General features: G+C 41.5%; 2 protein-coding genes across 2 annotated transcripts; one reads left to right on the top strand and one right to left on the bottom strand.

Annotated features, from left to right (window-relative positions):
* The first annotated feature begins 752 nt into the window (after positions 1-752).
* Positions 753-6037, top strand: LOC124478590. Its single transcript, XM_047036905.1, has 7 exons — positions 753-1673; positions 1815-1863; positions 2060-2235; positions 2579-2690; positions 2803-2947; positions 3284-3523; positions 4434-6037. Exons 1-7 carry the CDS (start codon positions 1599-1601, stop codon positions 4489-4491), a joined length of 855 nt encoding a protein of 284 aa, XP_046892861.1. The 5' UTR covers positions 753-1598; the 3' UTR covers positions 4492-6037.
* On the bottom strand, positions 5512-12531 carry LOC124478574 (endoribonuclease ZC3H12A). The gene is made up of 6 exons (XM_047036880.1): positions 12425-12531; positions 11374-11805; positions 10005-10144; positions 8548-8782; positions 8287-8393; positions 5512-8050 (listed from the first exon to the last, which is right to left on the bottom strand). Exons 2-6 carry the CDS (start codon positions 11721-11723, stop codon positions 7080-7082), a joined length of 1803 nt encoding a protein of 600 aa, XP_046892836.1. The 5' UTR covers positions 11724-11805; positions 12425-12531; the 3' UTR covers positions 5512-7079.
* Between the last annotated feature and the right edge of the window lie 5611 nt (positions 12532-18142).

The raw sequence follows: 18142 nt of genomic DNA, 5'->3' as shown, positions 1-18142 counted from the left end.
TTAGTTCATCTTGTTCAGCACAGCTGAATGTGTGACCTCGCCCCCAAACCTGTGCCAAGAAAAGACAAAAGAAAAGACAAAAGAAAAGACAAAAGAAAAGACAAATAGACTGAATTTCCTCTGTGGCTGAGCTTAAACGCAGTACATGTACATCCCAGTAGTGTTTTACTTAGTTGTGGATAAGGTTGTGAGAGCTAAGTGACTTGTCCATTGACATGCCACAATCAATCTCATAGACGTGGCCTGCTGACTCAAATGTCGCTCGAGTACTGTGCTTTACTTTGAAAGCAAATACATTTCTGAATTAAAAGTAAATGGGAGAGAGACTGCTTTCATGTCCTGATTGTTAGACGAGTAAATATGTTTGAACAAAAGCATACAAGTAAATAAATACATCTTTACAGTTAAGACAAATCCACATGTCAATATGGATCCATGGTAAATAAAAGTGTTATAAATCAGACTACTCATGAAACTTGTTAAACGTGGAATTCTAAAAGGACTACTATTAGGAATACACAACAGAAGCTCCCAAACTTCTGTCACTGCTGTTCTTTAAATGTGCATGATGTAACCATCCATTCATAATGGTACTGACGTGGATGACACTAACAAGGAAACATGTTCACAAAACACCTGATTGTAAAAACATAAACTTGATCTTTGGTTAGGAAGAAACACATGCAAAACAGATGACGATAACTATAATTATAACTTTATTTGCATGTTCCTGTGGAGGCTACTGTGTCACTGAACAATAATGGCTTTTGACGAAGAAAAAAAATACATACATACATATGTTATTAGTATAAGGATGACAGTAAATTCACTATATTATTGTGTTACTATAATGTTGTTTGTCAAATAAAATTCTTGCATTGATAACTGAAAGAGTGCATAAATGCATAAACAATCCTTAAATACATAACATGTTAAACACAATATTCGAGAGAGGACGAACAAATTATAGGGTTAGAAGTATTTATTTACACAATATCCAATATCCCAAATACAATGAATAACTATATAGCGTATGAGAGTATAGTGCCATTGGTTTCAATGACATGAGTCTGAACTGTTTTTTATTTATTTCCTGGGAGAATTCTTTGGAAACATTAATACGTATTTAGGGAAAGAAAAATACCTTACATCTGACATCAACAGTGGGTAGTGTGAAAGTGACATTTCAGCCACCCTCACTGTGCTGAGACGAGAAGACTCGATAGGTCAACTTAGCCTGCTTCGACCGACTGGCTGCATGACTAAGAAGATTAGATAAGATTTACTTGCTGAGCAGTCGTCAGCAACACAGCTCTCACGGTTCATAGCAACAGGTAACTAAGTACCATAGGCACTGCTAGCATTCACCATGGATAGTAGCATATTGATCTGAACAGGGCAGAACTGTTTTAATTTCTGTTGATGAATTTCCCTCTTTTGACTGCACTTCTCACACCTGCTACCAGGGAATTGGCAAGTACTTTTCTGATAGTGATTTTTACTGTTTGTTACTATCACACCATTGGTATTATACCACAATGGAGCTTTACACTCATCCACAGTGTACTGTCCATCATGTGAGCTGAGCTTGACGCAATATGGTGATGTACATCCTGTGGTCTGCATTTGCATGGACATTCAAGGGTGTCTTGTATACCTGCAGGTTCCTTTGGGTGAGTTCCTTTGCCCTCTCTGACCACTGAATTACCTTGCCTTTGGCTAACACAACTGACTTGGCATTAGCTTAAAACCTGTGGTGCAATCAAACAGCTCAGTTGCACGATCGATAGACAGAAAATCGATCTGTGTTGCAGGTGAGCCCTTACTATGCAATCAAATGCCCGGCAAAGGGACCCTTCAAAGGTAAGCAGCACAATCCACCACAGGTGACCGCACTCAATCATGTATCTGTTTGAATCACAGATGGGTAGAGAAATCACACGGAAAACAGAATGAAACTTTTTTTTCGAAAAAAATTCTCTCAGAACTTCTCAAAAGTCCGTACAACGCCGTGTACGATGTTCATATCAGAGTAGCCAACGAAGAGAATTGTTTTCAGGGTGTGAGAAGACAGAGGTACCTGGAGGCCATGAGCCCAGAAGTGCCATACTCAAAAGACTGTCCAAAGCAGAGAAGGACATCCAAGCCCTGAAGGTTCAGCTTGCCAGTGAGAGGGCATTGTGGGAAAGGAAGTTCTCAGAGCTGCAGAAGAAACAACAGGAACTACATAAGCAGGTGTGCTTGTTGGTTGTCTGTTTGTGCCGGTGTGTGTTCATTGTCAGTGTGTCTATGTGTGTCTATGTGTGACCATGTGTCTCAGCATGTGTTTGTGTTTGGGGAGTCAGGTGGCTGAGCGGTTAGGGAATCGGGCTAGTAATTTGAAGGTTGCCAGTTTGATTCCCGGCTGTGCCAAATGACGTTGTGTCCTTGGGCAAGGCACTTCACCCTACTTGCCTTGGGGGAATGTCCCTGTACTTACTGTATGTCGCTCTAGATAAGAGTGTCTGCTAAATGTAATGTAAACGTTTGTCTTTTTGTGTGTATGAAAAATGATGACAAGTACTGCTCTGTTGACCAGCTGATCTCAGAGACTCTAGCTAGGACTGGGGTCTTCGTCAGGGAGGGTGGATTGGATGACCAAGACGGATTTGAGGAAAATGGCTCGAATGAAAAGGACCACGACACCGCAAGTAAGCCCTGGCACCTTCAATTCATTTTCATCTCATTGGCAATCGTGTAATCTGTAAATGACAAACAATACATCTTTATCAAAAGGACTGAGATTCTCTTTTACAATAACAGGTAGCATAAGGCACTCCTACCAGCATGAAGGGTCAGATGTGAGGTCATCAAGAGGAGACACGGGACAAAGCAGCTCGTCAGGCAGCCAACTTTCCTTATCAGCTTTTGGCTCTTGGCGCACTTCTGGTCTTTCTTCAGCCACTAGGTGGAGCTAAATCTCTTTAACTTTCCTACTACGGCTCATTCAAAATGTTATTCCTGCTGAGATGATATCCACTCAGGAGACGAAGTTTGATGTTAAACCGGGAAGTGTTTCCTCCCTGTCCACATACTATCACTGAAAAGGTTGATCGTTAAGAAAAAGAGTTTTGGTCATTTTGACATGTATAGTCACCATGTAAATGCATACAACATTGCTCTCTAAGCTTTAGTGAGAAACAGTAAGATGGTGACACTAACTGGACTGCGCACTATCTCACTAATCACCATCCATCCGACCGAGGAGAAATTCGTCAAAGGAGAAATTCTCTTTTCCCTCCAGTGTTGGCTCCTGGAGGAGCTCTATGGGTCCACATCGGGTCTTTGTTCCTCACTCACCTCTGGACTTGCAGTTGGGTCAACGGGTCCGCATCCTGCTGGCTTCTGGCAGAATCAGTACCGGGACTATCCGTTACCTGGGCAACCTGCAGGGGGAGCCAGACTTCCACCTGGGTGTCGAGCTGGAGACATCCGAGCACGGCCTGCTGGACGGCACTCATGCTGGACACAGCTACTTTGATTGGTAACTACTACGTCGTACATTACTACCTATTGCATGAAGCCTTGATTAGATGCCTTTATGAACACAATATCTCTAGCATTGTCATCTTGTTAACTCTCTGTGGGATATATGTGGATAGAGGATATATGGTATCTCACAGTGATTAGGTTCCTCTGATGCTAGTGAGTACTAAAAACTTCAAAATGCCTTCCCTGGAAAGGATACTGTTTAGGAATCTAGGAAACCATAGTTTACCATAACTGATAGTCAGCCATCAGATACATCAAAATGCACTACAAAGGAGGGGTGCATACCAGCCTCTCTTAAAAGGCCGCCTGTCCTTGGAGGTCAGGTCACATACCTGTCAGCGGAAAGTCGTTAGTGTGGTATTCTATGTACTATGCTGTCTCTGAAAACACCCTTTTGAAGTTGTTTTTTTTCTTCCTAGCACCTTTAGACATCTCACACTTGTGTTGATCGTTTTGACTCTGGCAACACAAATTGTAGTTGTACCGACAGAGCGGCCCTTCAAATTCTGGCTCCTTAAGTTTATATATATATAAAATGGTATACATATTTGTATATTTACTGAAAAACCATCCTATGCGTGACATTGATACACAGTTGAGAACAAAGCACAACACCTATCAGAATTTATGCTGCAGAATTTAACATGCAAATCTATGCCCGAACGTAAGTCCAACTTGAAGAGCTTGAATTGTAGCATTTGAGATGTGAAGACACATCAGGAAGCAATGTTTGCCTGAGGCAACAACATGAAAACTTAATTCCCAAGTAAAGTGCATTCCCGACATTCATGTCTGCAATACCCATTCCGCTGAACTTAAGTAATACCACCATGTTCTCCTCCGTACTGCGATGGTGGACAGATCACTCACTCATGATTTACTGTGGTGACTGTTTATTGCAGCAAGCCTGGACAAGGGACCTTCGTACCATTCAACAAACTGCTCATGGTCTGGGAGTGATGACATCACAGACATTCTCTACTTGAGCTGCACATCTCGATGTAGCGGTTGTCGACATCCAGCTGAAACTTTACATCCAACAACAAAGTTCTGAAGCAAGAGCTTACCGTCAACTTTCCTTTTTAATGAGCAGTTTAAAGAGATTCTATAATGAAATGTGGACAGAATGTCAATTGTAAGTTTTACAACAACTACCGGGTGTAGCCTATATGTAACACATATAAATATAGTAAATATGTTGATCAGCACAGTGTAGGCATGAAACATATCACAAGACTGTTCATATCATTTTTTAAGATGTTATTAAACTGCTATTGAAATGATGCAACATTGTTCCAGTAACCAGATATTGAAGATACTATAGATGCGGATGTGTAGGATGAAAGTGCAAGTATTCACAAATTCACCTATATTTAAAAATTGTGACAAATGATCACACTTTACCTTTGACTGATTGAAGCATGAGTAAATTACCAGTATGTGTAACTAGAGACTGAAATAACATTTAAAGTGACAAGGTATTTTAATCCTCTGAAAGCAAAACACTACAACCAAATGTAAGTACAAATGCACAAATGTTGCTTAAACCTGTTCTTTTTACTACTCTGTAAAGGTCATGTCAAGATAGGATCTGTGACGACATTGACAAAGTCTGACAGTTGCGTCAAAACAAAGTTGCGGTTTTGCTTGACAAATAACCTGATCTAAAGGATGTCAACATTTTGATAAGAATCATAGCATGACAGAACAGTGACAATAAACTAGTTTCCCTTCCGTCAATGAACATTGATAATGTTGATTAAGTTGCTGTATTTGGTTAACAGGTGACTTTTAATTGGTAGAATGGATGGTAAGACTGGGCACAACTAACTAGTCCGTCAAAGCCACAGTCAGTGTCAACGGACACATTCTGATAACCTATTTATGTTCTTACTGGAATGAACATGCCAAAGTGTGAGATTACTTCAGAGTTATGATAAGTATATTTTAGATTCTTTAAACAGAGTAGGGATAGTCAAATGAAATCAAATAATATTTTATTTGTACAGCCCTTTTTACAAGCAGTGTTCACATATGACTTCCCATATGTCCATGGAACATCACCTAAACCCCTCAAAGAAGACATGAAAAAAACATAAAGGGATCCCCTCCTCCAGACATGAATGGCTATCCGGAATCCTTGGAATCTCATGCCTGTCCCAGCTCTGTTTGTTTGTCTGTGAATGCCAGGCAAGGAGAAGACTAACTACATAGTTTTCTCATGGCCTTACGTGTATCTTATTCAGTCTGGTATTCTCAAGCTCTTTCAGTGCTGATCCTGTCGTTTTAGTCAGACGACATTCATTGGTGTCTTCTAAGAATGTACACAAAGGAACAGACCGTTCTGTTTCGTGTTGCTGGAGGAGGAGACAAGGTGTTGGAGGTAGAGAGTAGTCTTATTGTATTTCTAAAGTATAGGGTCACAAGGATTCCCATGAGATCTAGAGGTGATACCTACAATCACCCTTTATCTAGAACACCTGAAACAGACTGGAATTTAACTCCATGTCACAACAACGGCACTGTGCCCCTGTTTAGCTTGAGTTCCTGGTGTTCCCTGCCCCTTCTGTTTACTGTCAGTCTCCTTGGGTGTGTGTTCCAGTCCTGGTTGGTCTCTCTCTCTCTTTCTCTGTCTCTCTCTCTCTCTCTCTCTCTTTCTCTCTCTCGTTTCAGAGAGACTCCTCTCTCTGGCTCTCCAAATATAGTTTATGCATATTTGGATAAATAAAATCCTATGCCCGTAATAACTAAGTACACACAGTGTTACACCGGTGCATTTTACAGTACCTTTGACTAAAGTTTTTTCTACTACACAACAGTGAAATACATCTAACTTTAACCAGAAGAAGGATCAGTTGCACAGACCGCACTCAATTAAAACAAAAGTAGTGTGTTTACAAATTTGACAAAGAAGAGCTCCTTTGGATAGGTTGTGGCTAGCAAGGCTAGGCTGATACTGTGTACTGGTTGCTGTTAATTAACTTATAGTGGCTGGAGGCCGACAGATTACTGACAGTTCAGATCTTTTACACAACATACTGATGTGCCTACTGTATGAAACACTGTCTATATACCCCTATCATTAACACATCCACAATGTAACAAAACTCGTAGGAAAATGTGTCCATTTGGATGGAGACGTTGTTCCTTATTGCATGAGAACTGAAGCGTGGACACTATATCAATGTGCAAGAATTCCCAAGAGATACAATATGTATCAACAGTCTAAGTTTACAGTTTCTAGGTAAAGGCTAAAGTACATGTGGTTGTAGAGATCACTTTTGACTCAAATGTCATACAATTGTTTTTAACTTAGAACAAGTCAACATCTCATTTTCACAAAACATGAAACCAGACAATACATAAAGGTACAAAAAAATCATTCAACCAACTAATTTCTAGAGAAGGCACTTAACAACCAACCTTTGTTTGCCTTCACTCCAGGAAAACAGAGTAAGCTGTGCGGTTCCCAGTGAAACATTGCTAAACTACGCAGCAATGGCTTAGGGTTAACCAATTAAAATACATCCAGGAAAGTCATGGGAACATCAGAAGGCTCCTCTCTGAGACCTGAAGTTAAGGATCTCTGCAGCCAACTTCTGGGGGTCCCTCAGGTGAGGGAACATCCCCATGACCATATCCACATGATGGGGGTTGAAGATGGCCTGCAGTTTCTTGCGGAGCTCCTCCCTGTCTGGGTCAAAAGTAGAAGGCTGGGGCATGGGGCAACCCCATGAGGGCTGCTCCTGGTAGGAGCATGAGTGGCCATGACAGGCTGGAGGGCTTGGGAGGCTGCAGGAAGTCCTTGTCTGGGGTATTGCATGGAAGGGGTCAGACCAGTACTTTTGCTGTGGCGGACCCCTGTCCTGGAAGTGGCTGGGCAGGCTGTAGTGGTGGATGCTCGGAGGGAACTGTGGGGTCGGGTAGGTGTTGTATCTTGGCTGGGAGTGGGGCTCCGGGCTTGGGTAACTGCAATGCTTCTGGGGGCCTGCGGATGATGTCACGTGGGAGCAGCACCTACAAGGCTGTTCGATGTCCTGCCTACTCCTAAGTGGCTTACTGAGACCATGGGGGGCATCGGAATACTGGCTCTCATATGAGCCCAGCCCGGAATCCAGGTGCTTGTGGGAAATGCTGACGTAGGGCTGGTCATTGTTGGAGGGGGGACGAGGCATCACAGGCCAGTCATGCTGAGAGAAGCCTCCTGAATCTCTGGTGAACTGCCGACCACTATCCCAGTACAGAGGCTGATTCTCATTCACATGGCCATTGTGGAGGGGGCTCGGCCTATCTAAGACCAGCCTGTGCTCCAGGTCATGCTCCAACGTGTGCTGATAGGAGCTTACAGGAGGTCCTAGATCAGTTTGAGGCCACCTTTGCGACACTTTGGTGTTCCTCTCCTCTTTCAGCGTGGAGAGCCGAGCGTTGTCCCTCAGCTCGTCAGCCAGTGAGCGGTAAGACTGTTGAGTGCGTTCAGGGTGGTAGAACTTACACTTTATCCCATAAGTGCACTTTTTATCTGAGACACAGAAAAACAAATGATAGTTATCAGAAAATACAATTTCCCTCCCCCCCGATATTAGTAGAATCAACCAAAATAGATCAACTGATGTCCATTTGGGATTCTGAAGGTTGAAGGAATTCACCAGGATGAGGCAGTATATCTTTTAAAGAACTATGAAAGAGGCGTAGTGAATTCTGGGAGATAAGTTGATATCCTGTCGTTCAAATGGACAACTAATAGAAATTCCTTACCATAGGGACAGAGTTGTCTCTTCTGCTCTGATGGTAGTGGGTTCTTCCTAAGGAAATTATCCAGACTGGGGCCATGACGGCCTAGGGGGTCATCTGGAGGCATGAACCTGGACCAAACAAGACAGGATCAGATATTTTCATATAGGGAACTGTGATAGCTACAGATTTGCAACGTGATAAACGAAAGGATGGTGGACTCAAGACCGTGGCGCTCTGCTGCAAATGCTGAACAAAACATTGGAATCACATGAAGTCACTCACTTGTCATTGACAAAAGAGTACATAAGGAGCTTCTCCTCTATGCATTTCTTCCACTCTGGCCTCTCCCCCTGTAGATCGCGGTACGTGTCATTGGACACTATTACGCCATCGGTATCGTGGGCTAGCTTGATGATGAAGCGGTCATCGTAGCAGACCACCCGTTTGCCCCCGACACGTCGTGAAGGGGTGAAGACCACTATCTTCTCTCTCTCCAGCTCCGTCAGGATGTGTTGGTCTGAATAGTTTGAGATCATTTACTGTTATTTGTACTATTACTTATTACTTTTAAACAAATATGACTGATGCAATGTCATGTATGGTTGTCTTTTGAAGGCCGACAATAAAAACATGGTTGCATTCACTTATTTACAAAAGACTGAGAACTAGGATTGTTTTCCTTCTGAAGAACAGTCAAGTCTAAAACCAAGAGTAAGCACGCCCTCAACACACTGTTGCCCTATACAGGCTGACTAGTAAGATAACTAACCACTGTCAGATCAAAAGGAAACAAAGGACTGATAAGTAATTAGTACAGTACATGTATGGTTTTAAACCACAACACCAAATTCATGCTGTATAGCTGGGCCCTGTTCCTAGACAGCTACATTCTTGAAGGTTTTTTTGTTTTTGGCACAAGATGATTTTTACACTAGCTGGAACATGTTGAATCAACATGATTGAAAAACTCTTCAGGTAAAGGGCCAGAAAGGTCTGATGTATCAGATTACAGCCCTCACAGTCCTACGTATGAGCATTTTGGGTGGGGCAGTGCCTTGCACTGTTGCATCACACCAATCTGAAAGATCTACCTTCCTTGTACTGCCTACAGTTATGTAAGTTAATACATTCCTTAAACAGTGTATGAAAACTGTTAAAGATACTGTTTCTGTATTCAAGGTGTGGAGGAAAAATATGTCTGTATTTCTTGATGGGACTTTCCAATAAAGAAATAACAGTTTTACTTCCTGGTTCTAGGGTTTAAAATAGGACCTTTGGATTACTCCACCCAGACACTTTGCTAGTTAACCATTAAAACTCCAGTGACTAGGTGCACATCCTACACATATACAACACATAGTTTGGCAGAAGTAACTACACATTATTACATCTGAATAGCTTCCAATAGAATACAATAAGACTCACTTCTCTTTTCAACATGGTGAGGGCCAGGCAATCCTTACATTTTACAACTAATGTGAAAAGATTTTAAGCAAATGTTTTTTTTTCAATGTGTTTCACTTTTTCAAATTGTTTTACAATAGCTTAGTATAAACAGTGTCACGATTCAGATAACATCCTCTGAAAGAAAGCATATATTTGAAAATGCAGGAAATGCTTTTTGCTGGTGTACGGTAGGACAACTTTGTTTTCTGAGCTCACTTGTTAACAGCTATATTGGTCATAGGTCATTCATTCCTGTTCTACAGCAACTGTGTGTGTGTGTGTGTGTGTCTTACCTGTGATGGGAGCATCTGGTCTAGGTTGTTCCTTACGCCAAGAAGGAACAAAAACAGTGATGGCCGTATGACCTCTGTCCAGGAAGTAGTTGACTGCCAGCTCTATGCCCCTGCATGAAAATACCTCCTTGTTTCCATGACTAAGGAAGAGAAAGGGGAAAACATACCATTAAAATCCGTGCTTCATTGAATAAGACAAATTCATGTTGAGCAACTACATTGAGGGAAACAGTTGTTCCTTTCACTTGTGATCCAACAGAACCCAAAACTGTTCCAATACACTTGGAATGCAAGCTGAACATTTTTCTAAATTCCCTTAGTTCAAAAGTAGTAGGGCTATGCTAAGATAAACAATTATAGGGAGCCTACTCTAACAAAAATGTTTGATCATATAACAATTCTAGTTTTTAGAGCTGTAATGAACAATTGTAAATTCTGTCTTGTATAGCAATTTGTTATAAATGTAGCCTTTTACTACAAGACAATGCCTCTGAATTGTTTAGTAAAGTGATCTACAATCATGTTTTAAAATACAGAGGGACAATAATTTTGTTTTATGGATTTGCATAACACTATTCAAACCATAACCCAACATCCAACATACTTTTCATACTTTTTGCATATAGCAATTCCTTCAAATGACCTTTTTGCAATACAATTTTTTTAGTAAAAAAAAACAAACTTAAAATGTCCCATCATATGGTCAACAAGATGTTTGACCACAGTGGTTTCATGTTTTGGCACTGATGGTGAAAACCCTCTTAGTGTAGTCTGTGAGGAAGAACCTTTACCATGTCACTTTATACCTTCAATCAATATTTGCATACTGGTTCATGATGTTGTGATGGGTTCTTATTACATTGCAAAACTTCAATATGCAAATATTGTCTATCCATATCCAAACTCAGGACACTTAAAACATATTTGTTGACAGGCAACTTCCTTCGAGGATTAAAATACACTGTCCCAGAGAGAGAGAGAGAGGTAAGGAGTGTTTGAGATTTGCATATAGGAGCTGTGCCCTACTAAAAGGCATATTCAGACTTGACTGATTTGTCTTTTGAAAACAGTTGAGAATGAAAGAGCCACAGATGAGAGTTATTGGTTCAGGGTCAGTTCAACAAGAGCAAGAAAAGTGTTAAGTATTTACAGTATCCAATATCAAGAGGAAAGTATTGTACTGTAGACTTGTTTTACGTCGTCTCCGACCATTGTAAAACATGAGCTAAAAAGGTAAACCATAAAGGATGAGTTTTACCCATGATGAGTGTCAGCAATATATTAAGGTACATTTAAGGATTATTTAACATTTTCATTTATACATTATACTTTAGCAAACAAACAAAAACAAAAAGGAATGAAGCATTACCTCATGGCCACATTACTGCCGTCAATGACGACAGGGTTTAGCTCTCCATCCCTCCCCTGCTCCAGTGACTCTTGTGGAGTGTCTCTTTGGGGTCTCTGTGGGCTCTTTAGACCAGCTATGGGGGCTGTGTGTAATGCTGCCATATCTTTCATCTCTGCATTGGACACAGGAGCTTTGCTGTCCCTGTTTTGGAGTACCTCCCTAAGTACTGAGTTGGTATCGGCAGTTAAGCCCAGATTCTCTATGGCACACCTCACTTCAGTGGTGGAGTAACCCAGCTTCCTGAAAAAGTCCACGTGAAGTTGGAAAACATCTGAGTCTTGGTCCTGGCTGGGGCAGGCCTTGTCCATTCTGAAGCATCAATTTGCCTTGTTCTCACTGAGTCAGCATTGGAGGCTCATGACATTTTTCTCAGTGTTGCACTTCGTTGGACTGTGTAACGACGAAAAGTAGATCACAAGGGAACATAAATTAACAATCCTTATTACACCGGCATGATATATGCAACTGATAACAATTTCGTAAAAGGCATACGATTTTCTATTGACAGACCACTAGGGGGCCTACTTACAATATTATAAATGGGTCAATAAAATGAACTAGACTACTCAACTACTCTATAGGCCTATTTATTATAATGACTGTAACGTTTTAATCAAGCATTTATGTCAGATAATTATTGCTAGCGGTCATTTATCCATTTGCATCCTTTGCGGTTCAACAAAGACCTGACACTCTTAACCAATGAGTCTAAGCACAAGGCTACGATATTTTACGCTTACACACCTGGGTAAAGTTACAAAGTGCACAACAAAAAGTTTATCTCAAAGGAACATAACTTAACAATCCTAATTACACCGGCAAGATATAGGCAACTGATAACACTTTCCTAAACTACACAACTTCCCGGAATAGACATCGGTATTCCACACAACAATACAAGTTAAACGTATGTCTAAAGTCACGTTTATCTATGTTAAATAAAAGGTAAATAATTCCCCTTAGACAGCATTATTTCCAAAGAGCATTTGATTTGTAGCCTAACACTTACCCTAACATTCGCACACAGCTTTTCCACTTTGTGCTCCATGTTAATGTTCAAAACATTAACCTTACCGATATACTGTAGCCTACAGTATGACTTCAACTAGATACGTGATTTCCAGCACCTCCCATTCCTGACAACTTCTCTTCCTCTTCGGAGAAACACTTTTCTGAGAAATATGACAAGTTGAAACATAAATTGACAGACTGTCTATTTTTATGATACATTGACTCTACATTAAATTATTAAACGTACATTGATTATTGAAAGTCAATTAAAAGTTTATTTTTTTTAAGATATAACGCAAATAAGGTAATAGGTCTAAGTCTTTGTAACATAACATTTGACTCAACTTTAACGCTATATGTGTACTGAGCACACTCACTGATCTCTAAAATATCTTTGAAGGGAAAAGAGATCTTTAATTACTAGTGGATATGGTGGCCATTTAGTGTTGTCTTGTGAGTCTGTCTCAGTTCAGGCCCCTTGTTTGCTAGAATGTGTGAATTTGTGTGTGCGCAAGAGTCTTGGTGTGTTGCAGGGTTAACCACAACCCTGTGGTGGGGGTCAGCCTGCGTATCCCGGGTTAATGGTGTGTACTGAGTAGAGTTCCGGCGGCTGGAGAAAGTAATCAGGGCTAGTTGCCAGGCCACTGCCTCCTCTGAGGTCCCACACCACTGGTCCCAGGTGTCTGGGACCTGGCATTACTGCGAGGCAATGAGCTACAGCCAGCCAGGATGAGTTCACCACGACCTCCCTCCTCCCACAAGCCTACTTCCTCCATCACTCACGCCACAGAAGCACTTCTCCAACCCTCAGGTGCCCTGGCAACCACTAGCTGCGCTTAGCAGGGAGCAGCACCGGAGAGAGTCAGGCCAAGTGCTCTTTCTAATCATCCTGAGGATGTCTGATAGGCCTGATAGGAAGTGAAGAATTTACTTTTCAAGCCAAAAGCTTTTTTTGTATGTCTAGGCATGTACAAAGTCAAGGCATGACCATGCAAAGGGGCCTTCAATGTGACATACCAGCAAGAAGCACCCTCATAAAACACTTGGCAAGTCACTCAGTTGTACCAAAGTAAGCACAATCTTGCTTGTTAAAAAAAAAAGTTATTTAAGGCCTCTAGACCTACGGAATGGAAGTTTCAACATCAAACACAATCTTTAGCACAAAGGACATACATTTGTCCTGCTCAAGGCATGTATTTTCCTTGAAGCAGGCAGGCTTTGGCAAGGCTGGTTAAACCTGAGACAGTTGATCAAATATTTCTCCTGCTGCAATTGTGCTGGTTCAGATAACGCAGCTGATAAAACAGCCTTTGTAGTACCACAGAGCCAGCTTCTCTGGTCTCATTTCAATGGCGGCCCGAGTCAGCCGCCTGTCGTAAAAATTAATTTTTGTATGATTTCTTTAAAGGACCCAAAGCAAAGAAAAGGGAGCCCTTTAACTGGAGTAATCCATCTTGTGCTGCCACTGACAGAGTGATTCACGATTTCCAATTTAGTCCGGGTCTGAATCTAAAGTATATCGAGCAGGACAGCAAAACCCTTTGTGCCACCGGACAGTTCCAACACTCCCTGAGTACAGCTTTCAAACTAACATGTCCCCCGCATTCATCTTGTTCCCTTTTCTCGTCACAAACTCCAGTGCTAGTCTTACAGATCACCAAACAAAGCCTTGTATTGTGTGAGTTCTGATGTAACTGTATTTGAGGAGGATGATATGAGAGATGAAGATAAAAAAAAAGAAAGATTTTCTTAAGAAAACTTTCAATGATGATCATTCAAAGTTGTCATTGCCCTTGAGTGAGTCAGTTCAGGTTTGTCTGATACTTCCAGTGGATATAATTTGAAGCTGTTCCATCCCCAGCAAGTGAATCCTCGTTACAGGGCCTCACCAAAGAGCCCTAACACTCCGCTCTCTGATTAATGACCCCTTTCAGCCAGGACCATAGGTCATTTCAGTCTACCTGGTATTCTGCATAATCATTCACACACCGTGTCGTCACAAACACAGGTGCACACACACAGCCATAAGCACACATTTGTATTCTATATACACGCACACACGCACACACATTTGTACCTCCCTGTGTGAAGCCAGCATTCATGCTCTGGCAGTCAGGCAACACTCCAAGGTATTCATTACTATTGATGTCAGAATCCAGAAACTAGAAGTGATTGCTGATCCTCCCTGGGTCCTGTACTATTTAAAAACAGAGCTTAGCCCAGCTGTTGCTTGCTGTTTTGTGTGATGATTAATTCAAATATCCTGGGATCCCAGGGAAAGACGGAGAAGTTTCTGAAGCCTGGGGATACTTGACTCTTTCACTTCCCCTAATGCTATGGTCATGCGGTTATATGTGAACACTGTCATTTCTTCTTACGATTCTTACAGCAAGACACTTAATTCCAAGGAATGTTGGCATAATATCATTGTTTCCTCTCTGTCATAGTTTCACAAATACCTTATCTTTTTCATGAAAGTTGTATACACTTGCAAGACCAGTAAAAAATACAAAATTAAAAACTTTGGACCAAGCCTCAATTTGTGCCATGGCAGGATGTTGGCTGCCTCTTGGGCATGGTTTCCTGTCTGTCTGCCATTGGTTGTTAGAATTCAGACTCAATTTTCTCAAGAATTTCTCAAGAGCTTAGCTGCCAACATACAGGTTTGCCCTCAGCCCAAACCCTTTTATTTGCCTTCAACTCATTTAGACTCCCTCACTTCTGACCCTCTTTCACACCCCCAGCTGGCACCTTTGACGTGCTGTCCTGACCTCTGCGACCCAGCTGTCCCCTTATCTGGCACTGGTGCATATGCAACAGCCAAGGGGCTTCCCCAGAGGGCAGAGGACCTGAAGCAGGGAAGCACTTGTCAGGTATGGCAGTTACAGAGGCTATCAATGATGGACTGTAGCTAGCTTGTTTTGGGGTTTTTATTTGGACAAAAGCTCCCCGCAGTGGTCTCTAACTATAAATCAGAGACAAATCTTGTAGGCTGATTTTACATTCAGAATATATAGTTAGGTTGATAACACTTGATAATGTTCCCTTTACTCTTGTTTGTAGAGGAGAGACTGACATTGAGCCAGTTGCGGGAGAGAGGGAAACGGAATCCCTGTGCAGGAGGGAATGAGTGATGAGAGAACATGGAATAATTTGAAGTATAGGATGTGACTACACAATGAAAGCCGGCCCATACAATGACAAAACCTAGGGAGGTGACCATATTATGATTATTATTTCATTCAGAAGGAAAATAGAGCACATCAGTGGGGAGAGACAGGATATTCTACTTTTAGATGGGAGAGGGGAGGGTCTTGGCTCTATTGAATGATTGATGAGGGTGTTTATTACAATTCACTTGTGGTTACTCATAGTAACCCCCTACCCCACGTCTACAGTGTATCCGTCTATACCAAGACTTCAGTGTAGGCTTTTAAGGGGTGTGCTGCATACAGTTGATGGCCTTTTAATTCCTGATCATAGTGGATATTCTGGATTGAATTAGGAGGCCAAGGATACTGAGGAAGTGAGTCATATCTTTTGCTGGATGACTTTGCCCAGGATTCAGTGAGCCCAACCCCGCTCTCGCCAGGTTTGTATTCCCTTTTCCGATAGTGAAAATCTGTCATTCTTTCTTATCCTTTTGACACAAACATGAGGTCATTCATTCAGCCTTTTGCCAGTTTTTATTTGCACAGCCTCAGTTCACTTCTCAGCAGTTTGGCCAAGAACGCCTTAAACACTGCAACAGTTTAGGATTGCGTTTTTTTGAGCTTGAACAGGTAATGCCAAACTGTCACTGATTGAAATAGATTGACATTACCTGTTCAAGTTGTTCAAACTTTTTCTATGCTATTATCATTCTTCTGTAATACTTACATTTTAAGTACCACATGACTACGTTCACTCACAGTTTTAACACCAGTTGCATAGTAATAAATTAAGATTTCTGTTAAATCGTAAAAAACAAAATGTGAACAATGTCATGTCTGTGTATTAACAGTTGCCTTCTGCTGGAATTATCAAAACTGAGTTGACTGAAGTGGTAAAGTGAGAGATGATCAACAGCTCTGACAACGTTCAAGAAACCGGGTAAATACTACTGACGCAGAACAAATAGAAGCATTAAAAAAATGGAATCAACCAAGCGGAACTAGATTTGCCAGGCAGGAGCAGCCTCGATCTCTGGTATGGAGTAAAGACTGTATAGGGAAATAAAAGCTGTTTCAATTATGATATACATGGCAAGGGCATCTCAGTGGCGGGATTGATATGTCAGTCTAACAATGTCCAATTAAAAAGGGAGAGTGCTTCCATTATTCCTTTATTAGAATACAGACACCCGAAACCACAGTGAAAGACATACACCTCGTGGTTAAAGGTGGGACTCTGTCAACCGTGAAATGACTACAGCACACATATCATAATTCATATTTCCCCATGGCCCACATAATTTCGTTTTGCAATTATATTGTGTATGTGTGTGTTCCGTTTTTTTTTTTTACAAAAGGGTGAGGAATTATACTGTAGGTGAAGATTGTCGTGAATTCTATTGAGTTAGCCCCGTCCAATTACAGTCCCTGTGGAGAAGAATGTGGATTGAACCCAAAGTTGTGGATGACAATCCATCATACCAGCTCATCCTAATACCGACATGGTAAAGCGTTTATGGTTTACCTGAAATTGAACTCTGACGCATATATGAGCCTCTTGTATAAACTCAGACCAAAGGAACGGTTACTGTACTGTATGTAAAAAATGGATAGCCTAGGAGGGTCTCTACATTGACTCTGTGATAACCTTATGGGAAGAGTACACCCCCACATGGACACTGGACACAGGGGCGCCGCCAGGAGTTTTGGGCCCCATGGAAAAAAAAATATGGGGAAAAAAGTTTTTTGGGGGGGCCCCTGTCACTCAGTCCCTTAACATCATCCTAACTTTTCCCTCCTATGGGGCGCCCCTGACTGGACATTATGGAACACTGTGATTCAGGTTAAGGGACTGATACACATTTATTCCAGTGAATTTAGGCACTGGGCATGTATTTGGAAAAGGATGCAAACCATGCTGTTAAAGCCCATGCGAACAGAATGGAGAACATTTTGCTTAATAGAAAGGGGAAAACTTGAGCCGGTTGAATGCATGCACACCCACCCCTATTTAGCTAGCACTTTGTACCCTAATTAGCCTGGGTAAAACAGCAACCAAGAGATGAGCAACATTTGGGAATATCCACTCACTGTCTGATGACAGTATTTTTCTCTGTCTTTATTTACGCCCTCACCCCTGCCTACCCTGAATTAGATAATTGTCCTGGCATGCTCGTCACGTTGAGAATATAATAGTGGTTCCGCTTTAATTATCCCTCTTAAGGGTCACTGGCATGTCCTCAGCTAAGTAAACAAAGCAGTTTGACTTGCATGCAGAAGGGCCTGGCAGTGCTTGTTACCCTCCATGCTATTTAAAGACAAACTCAAATTAATGCTTCATTTGCCATAATTAAACAAGCCACCTTGGCACAGTTTAACAATTTACTTTTAATCACTCAGATCCTTAATCAAAAACGTACGGTTGACTTTTATAACTCTCCATTCCTCTCTGGGACTGGGGTAAAGGGTCAGTTTTATCAAAGGAGATTAGATATAAATCAGGTGAGGTATAAAATGTATGCAAATGACTTCCCCCGGTGGTGAAATATTCTATAGGCCTTCTA

The sequence above is a fragment of the Hypomesus transpacificus genome, chromosome 2 (assembly GCF_021917145.1).
Source record: "Hypomesus transpacificus isolate Combined female chromosome 2, fHypTra1, whole genome shotgun sequence".
NCBI classification, from domain to species: domain Eukaryota; kingdom Metazoa; phylum Chordata; class Actinopteri; order Osmeriformes; family Osmeridae; genus Hypomesus; species Hypomesus transpacificus.
Note: the sequence above shows the minus strand (reverse complement) of the source record. Positions and strands in the feature narration are given on the sequence as shown.

Coding starts and splice junctions, on each gene's coding strand:
- LOC124478590 (XM_047036905.1), top strand. CDS start 1,599: ATGGTGATGTACATCCTGTGGTCTGCATTTGCATGGACATTCAAGGGT. Junction 2,948..3,283: donor GGTCTTTCTTCAGCCACTAG/GTGGAGCTAAAT, acceptor TTTTCCCTCCAG/TGTTGGCTCCTGGAGGAGCT. Junction 3,524..4,433: donor GGACACAGCTACTTTGATTG/GTAACTACTACG, acceptor TGTTTATTGCAG/CAAGCCTGGACAAGGGACCT.
- LOC124478574 (XM_047036880.1), bottom strand. CDS start 11,723: ATGGACAAGGCCTGCCCCAGCCAGGACCAAGACTCAGATGTTTTCCAA. Junction 10,145..11,373: donor GGCAGTAATGTGGCCATGAG/GTAATGCTTCAT, acceptor TCTCTTCCTTAG/TCATGGAAACAAGGAGGTAT. Junction 8,783..10,004: donor ACCAGATGCTCCCATCACAG/GTAAGACACACA, acceptor CAAACTATTCAG/ACCAACACATCCTGACGGAG.